Raw genomic sequence first — 19181 nt, forward strand, 5'->3', positions numbered from 1 at the left:
TTTTGCCTCTCTCACCCTGTGATCAAACTGCAACGGTCATACAATTCCGACCAGTTAAGCAAGATTCTCGCGAAAGGAAAGCTTGTTTCCTCAGGAGATGATTATCTGTGCAAGAGCACACTCCCAAGCCCTCTCCTGCAAGAATGATAGATGGCCGTGCTATTGACTTCAGGTTAATTCAAAACTGCACTGCTGAGTGAGATGAAGGAATTTAATAAGAGATCTGTTCATGCTCATACTTCATTGTAACATATTGCCTTTTTTTCTCCAAATCAGCTTTTGAAACTGAATAATAATGATCATTTGAAAAAATGAAACCACTGAGTGGGCACGTGTTAAATACTGTTATTTTCTGTTCTAGTCTGGCAAGCTAAGGTATTTAGCTCTTGAATGGTTCTCAACCTTCTGTTCAATAAAAAAGGTTGACTTAAATCTGGACTACAAGGAGGTCAAACTGGATTTTAATTGCTCAATGGCTGATGTGAACGTGCGTGTGTGTGTATGTGTGTGTGTGTGTAGTGTTACATTCAACTGCATTTTCAGATCAATTCTTCCCTTTTTGTTGCACACATCATTACACATAGCAGAGGATGCATTTATCATTTATTGTGGCCATGTTTTTCCTCAATGAAATCTAATTAAGAGAATACCCCAAATCAATTATAAAGTGATTCAATCCATTTTGGAACACCGGGGAAAAAAAGAAATAATAAATAAAAAAAACCACACTGAGGTTACGCTAAAGGGGAGACAATAGATAAAAAGGCACAGCTTTTATTGACTTCTTGAGCCGCAAAAATGTCAGTTTGAACACAAAATACGAACATTATATTTCTTCTCTATGATGAAGTGAGGTTTCTACCTTGTGGCTTGCACATGCTGGCTTCTTGCTCCCCTCCCCGGTATGAACTCGGATAAAAAGAAGTGAGAAAGCAAAATTAATTCAGTTTCATTCGGTGAAAGAGACAGAGGCAAGCTTGTTTTGCTGCAGGACGCAGTAGGATGCATTTCTGCAGTCTGTGCCGTGGTGGCTGTCCATATTAAAACAGTCTCTGCAGGAAACTCGAGAAAAAAAATAAAATAAAAATACCTGAGGGGTAAATACCAATATGGAAAATATTGATTGTTAAGTCCATGATTACACCAAAATGACAAAATAAGGATGTGACAAATGCTAGATGATGAGGTTTTATATATATATATATTTTTTCCCACAGTTGAAAATGATTAAATCCACAACAGACGCTAACATGTTTCGAGTGCCAGTAACGTGCAAGTTGCTCTATAAATGTGCAGCCTTAGGACCCTGAGGAAAAAGTAGACCAAGGTTGCTGCAGAGGTAGGTTTGCAATTTGTATGCACCCCATCTGATAGCGCCTCTTGGATCACAGATGGATTATTAAGGATTTTCCTTCAGTATGAGCAGCTCCTTTTGATTTTGTGATTCTTCTTTTTGCAGGTCCACATTGCACCTTCTTTTTCTCCTTCAACTGTCATTGGTAAATGCTTGAATGCCTGAAAGAAGCACACGGACTGATTTGGCTGTACCAATAAACAGAGTGGTGATATTGGAGGAATCACCTGGGAGGGTAAGTTGAGAAGTTGCAAGTCTTGTTTAGTAAGTAGCTTTTCAGAGTTGCCTCTTTTAGGCGTATGGATGATGAGGTGATTTCATCCCTTTTTCTGCTCATTCATTCAGATTCATTCTGTGTGTTTTTTTTAATGCAGAAAGTTACAAAACACATTGACAGTAATCAGCATGCTTCCAAAATAATATGTGATAAACTGTTTTACTATGCTGCCGTGTGACTGACTGGTGACCAGTTCAGGGTCGCCCGAAGTGGGCTGGGATAGGCTCCAGCACCTCGCGAGTAGGAACACGATAAGCGCAATTGAGAATGGATGGATGGATGGATGCTTTACTATGCTAGGAATTTTATCGATATATTTGTATAGAAACTTCAAGTTGGATCTATTTCCAAAGAATTAGGAAATAATATATTAGGAATAAGTCATAACATGTGTGCATATTTACAGTTAAAAATTTGCCAATTATGTTTTGAATCTTTGAATGGTCTAAAAAACAAAAAAACAGTTCCCTGTCTCTCTTGGGGTTATTATTCAGTTGCTTTCTTCGGCTTCCGATACAGAAAATCCTTAAGTGGTCTTGAAAACCCCAAACCCAAAAGGGCTTAGGCTTTTGGATGTGTTGGAATTGCATTCAAACTAATCCAGACTCATTGGATCACGTCCTACAGCGCCGCAACCACCCCACCCCCCGTCCCCCTCAAACACACACACGCACATGCACACAAACACACAACTGTTGACTCATGAATCCACAACTGTAAATATTATATTGCCAGTCATTTTTTTTATTAAGAAATGACTGATATTCTGTGCTAAAAGGCAGATTGCTTGTGGTCGTTGTATACTGTTATATAATCACTTAACTTCCTCTATCTACCTGTTTCAAGTGTCCAGTGTTATATGCCAATTTCAGCGTCAGGCGCATCTAACAGCGTATTTATTTGTGCTAGGATCTGCTGCTGACATATTGGGTCATTCATCTTCTGGGTCCAGAGGTCAGCGCCGCTTGAGGCTGGTTTCATGGGATCATCCCTTACCCCTCAGGCTAGATTCCCTCCTCCAAAATGGCTACTCAGCTGACTAGGACTTGTTACTATGAGCATTGACAAAGCTCCAGATGTAAGCTATCAATACTTTGAAGACCGTTTGTCTTGCTCTGATAGTTCCGCTAAGGCGTGTAGTGACAGTGATGAAAACGTGTATCCGTCGAGCCCATTCTCTCCCCCACCACAAAATACGAAAAGAAAAAAAATAACATCGATTGGTACTAAGTCCTGACAGGAGCCTTGTACATATATTTTTTTCAGTGGCTTGATTGACAGCAGGCCTGATACCTGCAGGTGAATTTTGTTCACATCAAATATTAGAATCTGTCTCAATAGAAGTCTTTGTTCACACCTCCTCCTGTAGCTTATATGATCAATGAACCATACTTCCTGGTTCTGCCCCCCGTTGCCATTCTGTACTTTAGTGTTGCTGACAGACATCACATCACACAACCCGTTCACGTTAGACTTCAGTAGGATTTTGTACAAAAGTAAGTGTTGGTCTGTATAAAACTCATTTGTATAAAACATATTTATGGCTTGGTAGTGAAACCTCTAGTCTCATTATTTGTGAGCTAAACAATTTGAAATTCAAGAAAAATAGTGTTACGCAACAATCAGCAGTCAAGACCGCCACCATGCATTCCAGCACCCAAGAAATCAACTGCACATAAATGTTCTGAAAATAAAACACCCTGAGCCGTAATCTTAATTGCTGTAAAAGTATGACAAAATATATAATTATTATAATTTTTTTTTTTGCAAAATTAAATCTGACATGTTACTGGACTGGGTTGCTGGACTCTTTAACTGCATTCAATTCGAAGGGAGGCTTGTGCATCCACACGCTGACGTGATATCCACGCTGCTATGAAAAAAAAAAAAAATCCAGTTCGAGCACAACATAGACCTCCCATTTTGCATGATTCCAAAATAAATTCTTGTGAGAACATACTGCATCTTTGTAACTCTACATTATCTCTTCTTTTACATGACCATGCTACTAACATTTTGCATGTACTGTACTTGTACTGTATCTTGAATCCTTTTAAATATACCTATTCGATGTAAAATTGAAAACACCTGCCACCATTTCAAGTGCCTCTGATTAACCCGAATTCAAGTTTTGCTGTTCTTGCAGTCTTTGCCTGACTTTTTTTTTTGTTTTGTTTTTTTTGCTTCTGCGAGAAACCTAAAACAAACTGTAATCTATAAAACCACAGATGCAGTTTTGTAATGTGGAGAAATGCAGTGTGTAATGAATTATGTAGTCCTGCAAATGCCACAGGTGCTTCTACATGCCAACTATATCATGAATCATGATGTATGGTGAATATTATCTGTGGATGTTTTTATCTGTACAAAAGCAAGTTGGATGCGAGTAAAGATGGGCTGTCGGCCGTTTCGCAGGTTGGAGAGGGGGTTGGGGTGATCCCGAAAGCTGATTCTGGTCACGCTCGGGTGCTTGCTGGAGTATTGTGATCTGTCTGGGGTGCTACAAGGGGAGCTCCTGCTCTTCCTTATTGACAATATGTTAGATGGTGATCTGTGATTATTCCCCAGCAGTCGGAGGGAGGAAGTAAATCAGCTCTCCCGTCACCTTTGATCAGACGAATCCGCCCTCGGTTCAGTGCGCGAGAAGATCAGTCTAACAGCTATTTTGTTCTATCTTTCTGGAGGGAGCCTTTGAAGTGTGCTTGGTGTGAAGGCTCGACGCTATATTCACTGGCCACTTTATTAGGTACCCCTGCACAATCCAATAAGATTTCACGTGAGAGCTGGATCAAATATTGTACTAGTGGTAGGCCTACTACTGAATGTGGAATGTATTTAGGTTATACCTAAGTTGAGTAAAAAACAAAAAAACAACCAAAAAAAAAGTTTGTGGGACTGTTAACATTTATTTATAACTGTACTTTGTTACTTAATTTGCATGACACCTTCCTCTCTTCAGTGACTTGAACTTACCAGACCTGCACACGTAGAGGTTTGTTTTCTTTTTCCACTCATATTTGTCAGTCACAGGTTTATTTACACAACATTCTGACATTCTTCTGTCTGTATTTCTCATAAGACGCGTGCTTGAGTTGACTAAATAATGCAATGACGTTACTACCAGCCACATTTAATTTTCACCAGTGTCCAAAATGCAATATCCCTTGCTCAAATATTATATTTATATGAAGATTTTTGAGACAGTAGTGCTGAATATTAATATCCTTCATACTGAATATGGAATAGCTGTAGGATATTATTCTTTCTGCCTCAAAGCATCTTTATGAGATTTTTTTTTCTATTGATGTGTCAAGCATGCTGATATGGCATGCTGCTACATTTGTTGACAAGATTCCACAGAATTTCATAAACCAGACTATAGCACATTTGCGAGATGCTCTTGCTTTTGATCTACACAACAACTTTACATCTATACTAATAACATGCAGGTACATGGTGGCTTTGCTTAAATCTAAGAAACAGTTATAGTCCCTACTCATCAATGGATGGACACTTCTCCGGGCACCGAATCAATCGCAACTGGACTGTTCTGATTGTCCTAGAATGGGTGGACACTTTTTTTTCTAAAGTGTTTTGGCATACAGTATTTGTAGTTCTGGCTGTGGACGTTAATTTTGCAGAACAATTAAAGTGGCACATGATGATGGTGGGCGGCGGGCGCCAAGACATGCCGGGAATCTGGCTGTCCATCAGACAGACGGGATGAGTTGCAAAGCTTTTTTGTAGCGCAGATGGCTGATCAGTAGAACTGACTTATTATTTCTGCTGCCTGTAGCTGTCCATTTCTCTCTTCACTGATCCTGCATTTCAGAGTGCCTGGAAATATACAGTTTCAAGCAAAAGTATGGGAACCCTTTGGAATTACCTGGATTGCTGCATAAAATGGTGATTAAATGTGACGTGAGCTCCATATGAGTCACACAAATAATTACACTACATGTTTCCATGTTGTCCATTTACTGAACACAACAAAAAAACGTCACATTGCAGTTTGGAAAAATAGTGAAAAAAGTGGAGAAAAGTGAACCTTTGGATTGAATAACTGGTTGAGCCTCCTTTGGGAACAATAACCTCAACCAAACGTTTCCTATAGTTGCCGATCAGTCAGAAGGAATTTTGGACCATTCCTCTTTCCAGAACTGTTTCAGTTCAGCATAATTCTTGGGATGTCTGGTGTGAATGGCTCTATTGAGATCATGCCACAGCATCTCGAGTTGAGGTCAGGTCTCTGATTTGCCAACTCCGGCAGGGCTATTTTCTTCTGTTGAAGCCATTCAGTTGTTTATTTACTTCCGTTGTATAACCCATCTTCTGGTTAGCTTCAATTAGCAGACACGTGAAAAAAAAAGTCCTGCAAAATATCTTGATAAACCTGGGAATTCATTTTCTGTCGAGGATAGCAATGCGTCCAGGCCCTGAGGTGGCAAAGCAGTCACAGACGATGATGCCTCCTCCGCCATACTTAAGAGTTGGGATGAGGTTCTGATTTGTGTGTGCTGTGCCTTATTTTCTCTCTCCACACATCCATCGTGTTGTACGTTAGTTCCACTCAACATGAGTTTCATCTTCCCAAGCAATAGTTTGCCAGTAGCGCTGTTGAACAGCAGTGGCTTCCTTCATGGTGTCCTTCAATCACATCCATTCTTTAGTTTAATAACAGTGTGACAGCAGCTCCTGTATTTGCTCTCAATAGATTGTGCATGTGTAACAAATTAATTGGTTGATCAGTGTACTGTACATACAAACATACTTATGGTTACAATTAGAGACCAAATGTAGAGAGTATGTTTGATTGAGCAGATTTATGTTGTACTCGGGTGGGGACATGGAAAGATAAGCAAGAGTGAAGCTGTAGTAATCTGCATTTGTTCACTTTGTAAGGACGTGATGAGAATGAAGGAGAAAGAATTACAGTTTGACTCCATGGTGGGCAGGATTTAGAAGAAAGTCTGTTCCTCTGTCTCAAGGAGCATGACTTTGTATGGTGCATGGCAGCAGAACTGCTGGCGTGAAGAGGTGCCATCATGAGACTATATCCATTGCTTTTTTTTTTTTTATGAAATTGTTTACCTATTCAGAAATGGATTTAGTAACAACATTACATATGCTACCGCATGTATTTGTTATATTATTTATTGTAACCTACTCAAATGTGTTTTGGTTCCAGGTCTGTTAAGTCCCAATTAAAAGGCACAGCCAAGAAGCATGCTGGCTCTTCTCACCACATTGCTTCTCATCAGCCTGCTTGCTGCCGAGCGACTGGAGCGCGGCCATGCTGTGGACATTTCGTCAGGTCAGAAAATATTCAAGGACCATCAAACTGCTCTTCTGACATTGACGTTTGTTCAACTTGAAGGTTTGCTACATTTGAATCATTTAGTTGAAATAATGTGAAGCTCTTTTCACATTAGATGCTGAATATAAGTGTTTCTTCCAACATGAGATGACTTCAGCCCCAGCATCAGCTGCTGTACACATACACGTTCGAATTAGAAGCAATTCAAGAGTCTTATTCAAATAAAGCATATGAATTATTGGTTTGGATTGATACCTTCAGAGAAGTATTTATTTAGCAATATGTTTTTCAATGTTGAGACGAGGAAGAGTAACGCTTTCTCCCCTGGGCAGAACAGCATTTTGTCGATGCAGTTGTACTGACCTCTTGCGGTCAAACAAGGTTAAGCAAGACCCAGTACCGTTCTTGAAAGAAGCCCCCTATATATATATATATTTATTATCCTTGATTCTAAAATACTCCTTTACACCCCTAAAATTGCCGAGGGGATGCTAGCATACATTTTGCAGATCTACACCACTTTTAATTCCAACTACAGTGTGGTTGAAATAACACACTGTGTCAAAACTTCAATATATATAGATATATATTACTATTTATTTTCTTCATTCATTTCTGCTAATTTCTCCCTTCACATCCTGTAGATTAATTTAAACACTTAAACACACACACACACACACACACAAAGGGCAAGCATGTAAAAATAAGGCAGAGTGACCATGTCATTGATTTCCATGTTTGTGTCTTACAGATCAATACCGAAGAAGCAGTGATGTAATCACCCAAAAACCCGAATTGGAACCTGCAGCAGGCCAAGACAGCAGCTTTGGTTACAAAGGTACAGTACACACAATTTAGTGTTGCAGCGCATCATCCACGACATATGCTCTGTGTTGACAAGCTCTCATTGTGTCATTGATTATTAGATCGGGGGGGATCACTAAGGGATTATTTTATTTTATAATAGTTCCTAGCAAAATATCTGAAACGTGCCCAAGCACAGTGTTGCTCCAGGTTGGGGTAGGTGACTGCTTCAAGAAATAATAATGACCCCAATTTAGCAGCTGGACACCGCCAGTGTTGTGTCTAAAGCATAAACAGCATCTAAATTGGCGCTTATAAAAGCGATTTTTCATGGCGGATGAAACTGTTTTGATCTCCTCTTTTCTCCTCTCAAGATGAAAAACATTTTTTTTTTTAATCTGTGTGTCTTTATGCCCCAGCCAGAAAAAAAAAAAATATGACAGCGAGACTGTAAGAACTTGAAAGGCTTTTCATTCTTTAAAGAGTGGAATGAGCCCGGCTACCATTCCGCTCATTTAGCGAGAGAGACACAGAGAGAAGAGACGAGATGCAGCTATTGCATCAGATTCCCCTGCTGTGATTTGGGTGAGGAGGAATGTGAAGGTTCTTTCCCATTTTTGCTTCAATGCTTTGTATGACCCTAAGCAACCGCAGTGATGTGCAGTGACAAACAGGCACAGAAATAATTGAGTGAAGGACAGTGAAAAAGCCGACCAACTGTCACAGAGAAGAAATGGGGGATGGGGGGGAACCTGTACGTGAACAAAATAAGTGAAAAATGCTGTTAGCCAGTGCTCTCAATGAATCATTATCATCCTGAAAATCTGCATTCACGAGCTACTTATCAAACAAATAATATTTGTGGAACAATGCACATGGTTTATTCAATCAAACTTGTGAGATATTTGTCTCCCTGACATTTACTTTGAAGTCCCTGGCACGGTCTTCTCAAAATCTTTGCAACTTCATGTTTTGTGTTGCCACAAAGACAGGCATGTCTTTGTGTCTTCGATATTTCCAGCCACCGACGGTGGAGAACATTCCACTGCTTTGAAATGTGACCAATGGTGTCAAATATTTGTCCAAATTCAAGAGGCCTTCTTTTCGGTAGGACACCTGTTGTCGAGGCGACACGGCCACAAAGAAATACTCTCGTTATTTGCGCTACGGTGGACCTATTTTTGTCACCGTGGTGGAATGAGATGAATGACGGAGTTGTTGCATGTCTCCAATGTAAACACGCCAGAAAGCCATTCACAGTATACTGTATTACCCTCTCTACAGTTACTGTTGTGGGATTCCTTTCACGTTGCCCTGCCGATGATGCTGATTTACAATTGAGCAAAAGATGAAGATGCAGGAAGGATATTATTTAGAAGAGAGGGCACTTCTACATGAAACAAAAAAAGGAATTCTATTTCGAAAAGGTAACACAGTCAGGCCTAATAATAAAACGCTATCTTCACTGAGGCTCTTCAACCTGTAGGGGGAGTGCTTACATCTCGACAAAAACACTTCGAGAGGCTACAGAATGCTGGACAAATGATTTAATTATAATTTCCCTCATTTCAATATGCACTTTATTTAATTCACTCAAACACGTGCGGCGATTTTGTCAACATGTGGCACAATATGTTCAGCAATACAACTCTAATGCAATTCCAATCACATCTAATTTCCCCAATGGCACGCTGAGAGGTCAGGAGTGAGAACATGAATCGATTTTGGGTCATCTGGAGAAACACAATGCTGCTGCAGAATGCCTCATTAATATTGCCCCCTTTTCCTCTTACAGCACAGCTTGAGCTGGCCCTCGTTGCTTTGAAATGCAGCTCCACACACGCACAAAGTTTGTCTCATGTTGCTATTTAAAGGTATACGTTTAAGTAAAATTAACATTTTAGCTTTATTCTAAACTGCGGACAACATAACTCTCAAGTTCCAAATAGTTTGTAATCTGTTTGTCAATGTCGTTGCTGAAAATTAAAGATGGTCAAAATTCCTCAAAAGGTCCAGCGTTATTTTATTTTGGTATCTTATTTCTCCCCACAGAGCTTTTCATGCATGAAAATGCAATTTGATAAAATTGTTAAATAACTTTGATTTCTTTAATTTGGGGTGTGGGAGGGGGGTGCAAAAGAGCAACCCAATTCTTGGGAGCCCATCCGTGGTTAAAAGTGGAATCTCGTCCTGAGCAGTAGTAAAACCCTCGCGTGCGCACTGACGACGCAGACGCGCAGCAGCTCATCCAATCCAAGCAGCGCCGCTTCCACTTTTGCAGCAGTCTCGCGTGGGCTCCACATTCAACCCGCGCCACCGCCCCCCCCCCCCCCCCGAAAAAAAAAAAAAAGGTGGTTGCAACTAGGTTTCAATGAGATCATCTCCTTCCTGTGCGAAATGACGATTGGACTCAGGCAATGGATGCAGTCAAGTTGTTGTGGCCACTGGGAAGTGAGGACTTAGAGCCGAGTGGAGAAAACCCATTTTGTCTCGAGTGGGATACTCGACTGAGAATTCATCTAAACTTTAAGATTGAGCGAGCATCTTCATCTGCGAGGAGCGCTTCTGAGGTTCATTGTCGAGTTATTTGATACGACAGAAGTTCGGCCGCAGAAGTTGGGATTTGGATGAACTGGCTGCGACGCAACGCCTTCAAAGTGTGGAATACTCTGACTGCTGCTCCTTTGAATGATGCCTGCCTGCTTCAAGGGGATTTACTGTCTTTGGGCGTTTCTGCACCTTTGCTCAGGTATTTACTACATGTATGTTTGAGACGTTGAAGCTTTTTTCCTTTTAGGCAGTCAGAAAAGTGGTGAGTGATCAGGGATGACGCATATTGTCACTGTTAGTGTTTTATATTTTCAGATGAGTCAGTTCCATGGAAAGGATATAATAAGTGCGAGCAGGAGAGTGATATAGTTTGGTGCACAATGCAACAAAAAAAAAAAAATCACTTTATCTCAACGCCACTTGTAGGTACCAACTCACAGTAATTGTACTGCTAAAGGTGCAAGTTTGGATGAAACTTGTAGCATTGTAACCAATTTTTTTTGTACTTTCTGTGTGGCCACAGAGGCATCAGTATGTGCCCCTTAATACTCGCATAGGTGTTTCTCGCAAAACTCCTTTATTCAGCTCTTATCTCACCAGAGCAAGTTTAATTGCCATAATAGGTGTCGGAATAGGGGGAGAAGATTGATGTAAAAGTGTGTTTTACGCATAAGAGCATTGGCCCTTGTGTGGCTGCCTTACTATCTTCAGTCCTCGGTGGGCACAAGAGCTGCTGCTGGTTAATGAGCAAGACTGCATTGGAATGGAACGGTCCCTTTGCACCAGTCAAACTAGTGCATGTGTGGTACTTGAACAGGGGGAAAAAAGCCCCCTGTGCACTGTCAGTGCTGATCTGCAGAGTGGGCTCATTACTAGAAAACGCTCGAAATCTTCAAGGGTCTCTCCTAAAGGACACGTAACAATAACAACAACGTTTTCAGCTCATTATTTGAGATCCGATTGTGTTTCGTGGCGTTGCATGCAGAATGGGTGTGTCACCTTTGTGTGGTGTAAATGATATAAGAGACTGTGAAAAGTCACATCGTTGGGGTTAATTCAAAGATATTAAACTGGAGAATTGGTCATAATATGGCAATAGTATCGGAAAAGATAAGCAATAGCAAGATGGTACCTGCACGGCTTCGACAAGGTGCCCTATAGTACCGAAATAATAAGACACATCAAATCAATGTTCAGATCATTTCGAATTCTTATTCGAAAATATGTTATAGGCACAATTGATTGACTTATACAACTCAGATGAATGAAATTATCTGGTTGCTTTCAAGTCCCACGACGAGTGCGACCACTTGTGGATGAAAACTGACGTATTAGTAATTAACAATCGAATCTGATGTTTGTTTTTTCACTTCAGGCTTCAAGGTTTGTGGTCAACCACAGGCAAAAGTAGAGAGAAAAAACAAAAATCCACATTTTCTGCTGGCACCTGCCTCAATCTGTCTGCACAGACAAAGACAGCCGTCAGTAACATTCGCAGCGGCAGCGGATTCATTCATTCACTGTAAACGTCGGACACTGAGTGATGGCTTTATTTATTGCAGCATTTTTAGGGCCGTGGGGACTTGATCAACTTCAGAATAGCTGCGGGTTGATCAGTAATGGTTTTATTTGCATAACATTGCCTCATCAAAAACTAACCACCTTGCATAGCTTTTCTACTGCAGTTTGAATTGATCTTTTCTGACCTTGTTTGTTTATGATTCAAATACAGCCAGAGAGACTAAATGCAGACCTTCTCCACATCAAGAGCTCAAAAATAAACACTAGAACAACAGGTTTCCGGGTTGTTGTCCTTACAATTCCAAAACAAATAAACCTGGTCTGACCGCACTGACCACAGACTTTTATGAGCTCTCTTGTAGTTCTCTCGATACAGTAAGTTATAAGTGTTCCCTGTTCTGTCTTTTACTCTTGAAAAGGGCCAAAGTCTGACTTTCAGCATGGTTTGAAGATGTAGTTCCTTCAAAACTGTTGGTAACAAGCTGCTAATTCTATTGATTTATTCAGCAGAAGATTCCTGACAAGAAAGGCATGCCCTACAGGAATGACTCAATAATATTGAACAAGGAATAAACTAACATTTTTGCTTCTCGGGAGATTTGTCTTTGGAATCAAGCATTTCCAGTATTGCAAAAAGTCACTAATTGACATATTTGTAGTGCAAATCACAGACATTAGGAAACAGCAATACTGCACATTTATTTATTTATATTTATAAGATAAAACATAACTGCATCATATTGAGAGGTGTTTGATAGTTTGCTTGATTGATGTATTTAAAGCAGGTATCTTGAAAAGAAAGAGCCCTGATGTTAATGTTATGACCAGAGACGGCCATCTCTACTTAAAAAAATGATTGCTTCCACTCACACTGTGTTAAAATGTCACCCCTCTTATTGTATTCTAGACTTTCCGCATAAAACCCATTTCCATTTAAACACCGAGCTCTTAAAGTTTTAGGTTAAGTAATTCAATTGTGCTGTGACAGGCCACCTGGAATTACTTTGTGAGTTTAATCTCTGGCTTTATAACGCTGCCACCAGTAATGGATGCCAGATGATACATAACAGTCTAAATGGCCATCATTAAAAACATGCACTTGTGTCTATGTGGCTTTGTCCCACACATCTTAATTATGCATCCCTGGAGGGATGCTGTGACTCGCCTTGCCATTCTACCTGCTTCGTGTGGATGGTCTGTAAACATTGGTTTTAAACACGGAGCCATGGTGGGAAATGAACGCGCTAGCCTGTGTTTTCCTTGAAGACGGCTCTTTGTTAGTAGAACATTTGTGTGCGACTAATTAGATGCAGTCGTTGAGCGAAAAGGCCAAAGCGACAAATGAATGGAGGTTTCAAACACTGATTAATACAGAGCAGCATCTGAATGGATTCGTAAGTCTTTTCTCACCAGGACCTTTGATCTTTTTACTAATCTTATTTTGAGTTTATTACAGAAAATGAGAAATATTTTGGAATCAATATGCAGTTGGGATAAAAAAAAAAAAAGCAATAAATCAAACTCAGTGATAAACCGTTTGGTCGTTAAGGTACTCGAACTGCGAACACCGTTAAACTAAGAACGTGACTGGAGTTTGGAGGACTTATTCCATCGCCGGTATGTGCACCAGCTCCACAGAGGACCAACTGCTCGAGACATCTGGCTGACCTGCTGGTATTGGTAGTAAACAGGTTACGGTTCATATGGGGTTGTTACTCATGCTGTTTTGGCGAGTGGCAGACACTTGTTACAGAATCCTGTACCTTGGGTAATGCTGGCCTGATTGGCGGGAGCTAGCTCATGGCGGCTTCTCTCAAGCTAACAAGACTCTCTGGGGTCCTCCCGAAGTTGACAGTGATGAGCTGAGGCTCTCGGCTAATGAGGCCTTTTTTCGCCATGGATGATGGGGCTGATGGGATATCTCTGTAAACCAATGAGGGCTAATTTTTTTCGATCAGATGGAATTGTCGGATTCCTTCAGTCCCCCCGAGAAATACTGAATTTAATAGGCTTCACTGGAAACCAGTTTGATTGGAGGGATTTTTCTCAAACATTCAGTTGTTGGAACTTAACACCATGAGTAGTTGAAATGAATTCACACTGCAGCTCTCTCGTTATTCATCAGGATATTTGTTTATCAGGAATATTTCTATTAACATGGCGAACATTATTTGTCATAGATTTAATAATTTATCCATCCAATCTTATGAAAGGCCTCAAATCAACGGGAACTGCTCATCAATACCGAACTCGCGATCAGCATTTACCAGGGCTAGGACTCAACCTCTAAAGTACGATTCATTATTCGTGTTGACAGTAACGAAAGACTTCCGAATCAGGATCAGAAATCGCTGGTCCTTGTTCTATTTCGAAATAAAGACTTCATGATCCAACAAATGAAAAATCCAATTTGATTATTTGAAAACCATCCGTTGAACCGGAAAGAGAGTATGCTGACGCGTTTTCACCTTCGGAAAAGTTTTTCTTTTTAGTTTAAAATGGTTAAGTCTAACCACCCTTGCTGCGCCGTGGTGGTGAAAGGTAGAACCCGGGTTTGTTTTGCACTTGTCTCAATGCCGTAAATCAATGCTGGCTGGGACCAACCAACTGCCTCTTTTCCAGCTAACTAGCTGGCTGGCTACCGTAAATGCGGCGTGGCAGCAGTTGCAGCTCTTGTCAGAATAAAGTATTATGATATTCTTAAGATTTGTTCCGATTCAAGTCCAAAATTTCTGATTCGATGATCGCTTTTCCACGCTCACTCAAATCCCAGTTCGAGTCACCACCGATTCGTGCATTTACAAACCAAAATGCATCTCTCCGATTTTATCAGTCAAAACTCAGCGTTAATGGTTTTGTAAATGCATCTTTTAGTTCAACTATTGTGGCTGGTGAATTTTTGCAACGACACATAGGGAAAGAAAGCGAATACAATGAAATAATCAATGGTGAATTTGGTTGTTATTATCCAAATAATGTTTCAGAGTTTGCATACTCCAGAGGATATTGCTGCCCGTGTTTGTTTCTGAATGAATATGCATTCATACATTTGTAATGGTGTTAGCCTAAGCTTGTTACAAGTGTGTTTTTGACTGCTGTGCTGAAATCTGTGATTCATGATTGCTTCCCTTGTTTACTCACCGATTTCCTGCAATGCTTTGTGGAGTCTGAGCACGGCTTTCAACCCTTGGGAGAGTAAGGGGGTGGGTGTTGAAGTTCACAGGTCATCACACTTCCACACAGGCATGCACATGCACTCCCAGACACTCACATAACTCCTAATTTTGAAGAGGATCGATTACCGCCTGCCATGCTAAGGGTTGCAGGTTCCTCGCCTCAAGGAACCTCACACAGCTGTAGTATCCCTTCTGCGTCCATCATTTGTCTCTGAAAGAATAGGAAAGGCATACCGACCATGAAGTATTTCTACACAACATTTGAACGTGCTTAAAAAAATTATTACACATAATTGGAGCTGTGCACCTCACTTATCCCACTTTTCAACATTCTGTCTTGTCACTCAAGTGTATACTGTAATGGTAAATCCGAGTATCACTTATACTACTCCTTTTATAACAACTGATGCAGACTATTCATTTCTGAATAGCTTTTATACTGTACTTCCAGATTTACGACTTCTGTAGAAAAATCTGGTCTTTCATAGCCATGCGTTCTCAAGTAATTCAAGTGGCTTCTAAGACCTCTAATGTGTGGTTATTCTTCAAACTGAAACAAAATGTTGTGCCCCTGTGACCCTGCAATTTGGCGAAGATTTAGGTGCTTTCAGAACGAATGCCTTCTGCCTAAGATGTGGGTTTAACAGTCATCGGGTGAATTCATATTTTCAAAAGACAGCTTAAAAGGTCATGGAAATAGTATGACCTCGGAGAGGTGCTTCTCGAGGTTACATCTGCGTGAGTCGTCTCCTCGCCAGTTTATAATCAATACCATCAATATGCTTTTGTGGGGAATCTTCCACAGTATTTTCACTTTCACGCCCGAATACACCCAGAGAGGCCACAGTCTCACATCAGACGTGGACACAGACTCACACAAATCATCGTTTAAGTTGGCACAAATTAATAAAAAAAAAAACAAAAAAAAACCCTAATGCATCATTATTATAAAGGCAACACATGAGTCGTGCAACTCATCTCTCTGCCATCTCCTCCATCCTTCTCATCTTCCCCCTTCATTCGTCTGTCATTACTGACAATGTTCAAAGCACTCTGCGCCATGATTGCGGCTGAGGCTTTTCCCGCCAGAGCTTCTCTCACAGAGAGAATAACATTAATGCATTTAATTAGATCTATTATTAGATGGTCTTTGAGTTTACCTATCAATCTACAGGCAAGGCTGAAGCTTATGGATTTATGATTGTGGATTCTTTTTGTCTAACAAGGGAGAAAGTTTATAAATATATATCCCCTGAAACCAGTAGGTTGTTTTTCAACTGATGAACACTCGAAGAGTTCTTTTCTAAAATATGAATCCATTTGTGCTCTAACCAGACATTTTGCAAACATTAATTTTACCCAGTTAAAACAATTAATTGGTAACATATGTTAAACAATAACTGACAAATCCCATAACAACGTTGTTGCTTATAAAGTAATTTTTTTGTGCGTATTATATGTTACACTAGTGTATTTTAATTCCGGTCACGATAGCGGTACTTGAACAGACAAGTGATTTTCGAGGTGGTGCTTAGTGTAAAAAGTTTGAGAAGACATGGACAGTGAGTGACTTAATGAATATCCATTGATAAACAGAAAGGTTCATTTCCAGAATTTACCAATTTAATTTCTTAGCTTTCAGCATGTGCTCTTGACAATGACTCACTTTTAAGCATTTCAATCAAAACAACAAAAAAGATGAACGATGGTTGACTCCTAAAGCTAATTTCCTTGTTTTCAATCCTATTTCCCTGCTATTTGATTGGAGTGCATTATAGCCAAAAGCTTTCTGTCTGATGTCCTTTCAACAAAGAATTGTTGAGTGGAAAGACAGCCAATTAACATTTCATAGGATTGAAATAAACTGCTGCAGGTTAATGAGGGGGGTGAGGGGGCGCAAATTGGAAAAGAAGACGTGAACACATTGGGATTGCGTCAATGTGGGGATGAGTCTCCGATACACATACGTATTGTAATTAACTTTTTTTAAAGTATGAATGCAAAGATTAAAAAGGAAACTCGAGGCAGTCATTAATCTCCTCAACTTATTGCGCCTACAGTTTATTTCACTCCAGAATTCGTCACCTCCAATCATCTAAAATACCTGCAATAATTTCTGTTTTCAGTTGTGTCTGTTCATTTGGCTATCCAAATAATTAAAACATGCCTACGGCTTGTAATTAATGCAATCCTTCGGTTACATTTAAGATACGAATGAATCAAATCAGCATTTGCATCAACTGTTGATTTTCAAAATGGAATCAAAGTTTTGGAGCCCTTACTCGAGAATCCCTCGGGGTCCATCTGGGACATGTCGCCAATCTGGGCAAGTTTAGATAATCATTGCGCTTGGGGCGCTTATCACATCACTGCATCAAGGTGATAACCGCTGGCAGCAGGCCATCCAACAGTCATTCACGAACAGAATCTCCTTTTAGAATGTAGACAACACAAACTGTATTCTGCAGTACCACAGAACCAAAGCCACCAATTGGAAGCAAGTAAGAACTATGTTGCTAATTGAACCCGGTTTAATACTATGACATAAAATGCCGAAGTTGTTTTTCACTTTTCCACAAGAATTCTACATATCCAATTGAGTGCAAATCATTTCTTTTTTGTCCTGTTAACTACACTACACATCAATTGTAGTCACAATCTTGTGTTAATGCGTGTGGCCATGGCTAAAGTGTGAACATGGGCAAGTGAATATTTATTTAAGTCAATCTGTTGGCTGATCTCTATTGGCTTAGGATTCACATTTTTACTGTGCATATATATTTATATTTTTTAACTTTTTCCATTTGGTCAGCAACGACTGCCCTTGCATTCTTCAGAACTTCTAATATCCCCCCCCCCCCGCCCCCCCAACCAGTACATCCAAATAAAACACATTAAACCACACAAGCATAATATATTTTCAGATTACTGTCTGACCATATATATATTTTTATCACCGTCTTGCAGAACTTTTTCAAAGTTGCGAGTGCTAATGGTACTGGTTTGAAACTTCATTGGAAGAAACGATTGTGGTCTTTCCTGTAAAAAGAGAGAGAGAGAGAGGGGGAGAAAAAAAAGATCTTTTCAATCATAGCATACGGGGGAAGTGAAAAGCAATTTGTCAAGTTCACATTTTGAAGACTATTTGCTCAGTGGAGCTGACTGACGCAAGCAGGTTTGTTGTGGGGAGGGGGGAAAGGTCAGGATATTATGGACTTCCAGCAGCCGTTTCTCATCCTTGCTGAACTCTGACATCAGTTTCTGCTGCGCTACTTTATTGCTGTGGCAGCATTGCTTCTTCTTCCAAAAGGTAATAAGGAGGTTGTGAAGTTTTTTGTTTTTTTTTTCCATTCTGTATGCCATTTAAAAATGAAGCTCTGGCAGAAGGAAAAACTGAGTCATGTAGGCAGAATATATTTCACCACAAAATTTAACCTGCAATGGTGCATGAAGGAGTTGTAGGTTGTATATGATGAATTGATTGATTGCTCTGTTTTTAGACGTAATTGGTCGCTTTTAGAAATTATTTCAAAGTTGAATTGAATTTTTTTTTCCTTTTAAACAAAAAAAAAAACATGCAGTGGATTTTCAATATTAACAACTTAGTGAGTAGTAGCAAGTAGTGAGATAGGCTCCAGCAGCCTGCGACCCTAGTTAGGGTAAAGAAAATGGATGAATGGATGGATAATTACTGTTGATTGAAGCAATGAATGGAGTAAATATTCCAACACAAATAAATGAAATATGAAGTCCAGGTCAAAATCAACAGTCAGATCTACTGAGCAAAGTCTCATTCTATTGAGTCATAAAATTAGCTCACATCTGGGCTTCTTCTACCAGAGGCTTAATTATGTCCAAAAATGAATTTAGGTCATCCAGATGTTCGCATACTGTACGTCACACAATGACACCCTTTTAATCTAATAAAACAAAAACGCAATATGTATTAATTGAATGAGTTAAGAAAATCTTATTTAAACAGTGTGGATGGGGAGATGACACAGACACAATCCAGGTGGTCAAATCACATGTACGCTATTAAACTGATTCCCCTGTCCACAAATTTGTATTCGGCACCAGTCTGGAACAGCCACCCTGCCCTTGGACTATTTCTAATCATTTTAGTTGGCTGTCAAACTTTCTGTCACTAATATTGTGTGGTATATATTGTAATACATGCAA

At 39.9% G+C, this 19181-nt stretch overlaps 1 protein-coding gene across 1 annotated transcript in view; it reads left to right on the forward strand.

Moving 5' to 3' along the window:
• The first annotated feature begins 6857 nt into the window (after positions 1-6857).
• Positions 6858-19181, forward strand: part of LOC133415660 (roundabout homolog 1-like) — a 60937-nt gene continuing 48613 nt past the window's right edge. The window contains exons 1-2 of the mRNA XM_061701882.1: positions 6858-6945; positions 7700-7786. Coding sequence (XP_061557866.1) covers positions 6858-6945; positions 7700-7786 — 175 coding nt within the window. The remainder of the gene's footprint in view (positions 6946-7699; positions 7787-19181) is intronic.

Source organism: Phycodurus eques, chromosome 17, assembly GCF_024500275.1.
Source record: "Phycodurus eques isolate BA_2022a chromosome 17, UOR_Pequ_1.1, whole genome shotgun sequence".
Lineage (NCBI taxonomy): Eukaryota > Metazoa > Chordata > Actinopteri > Syngnathiformes > Syngnathidae > Phycodurus > Phycodurus eques.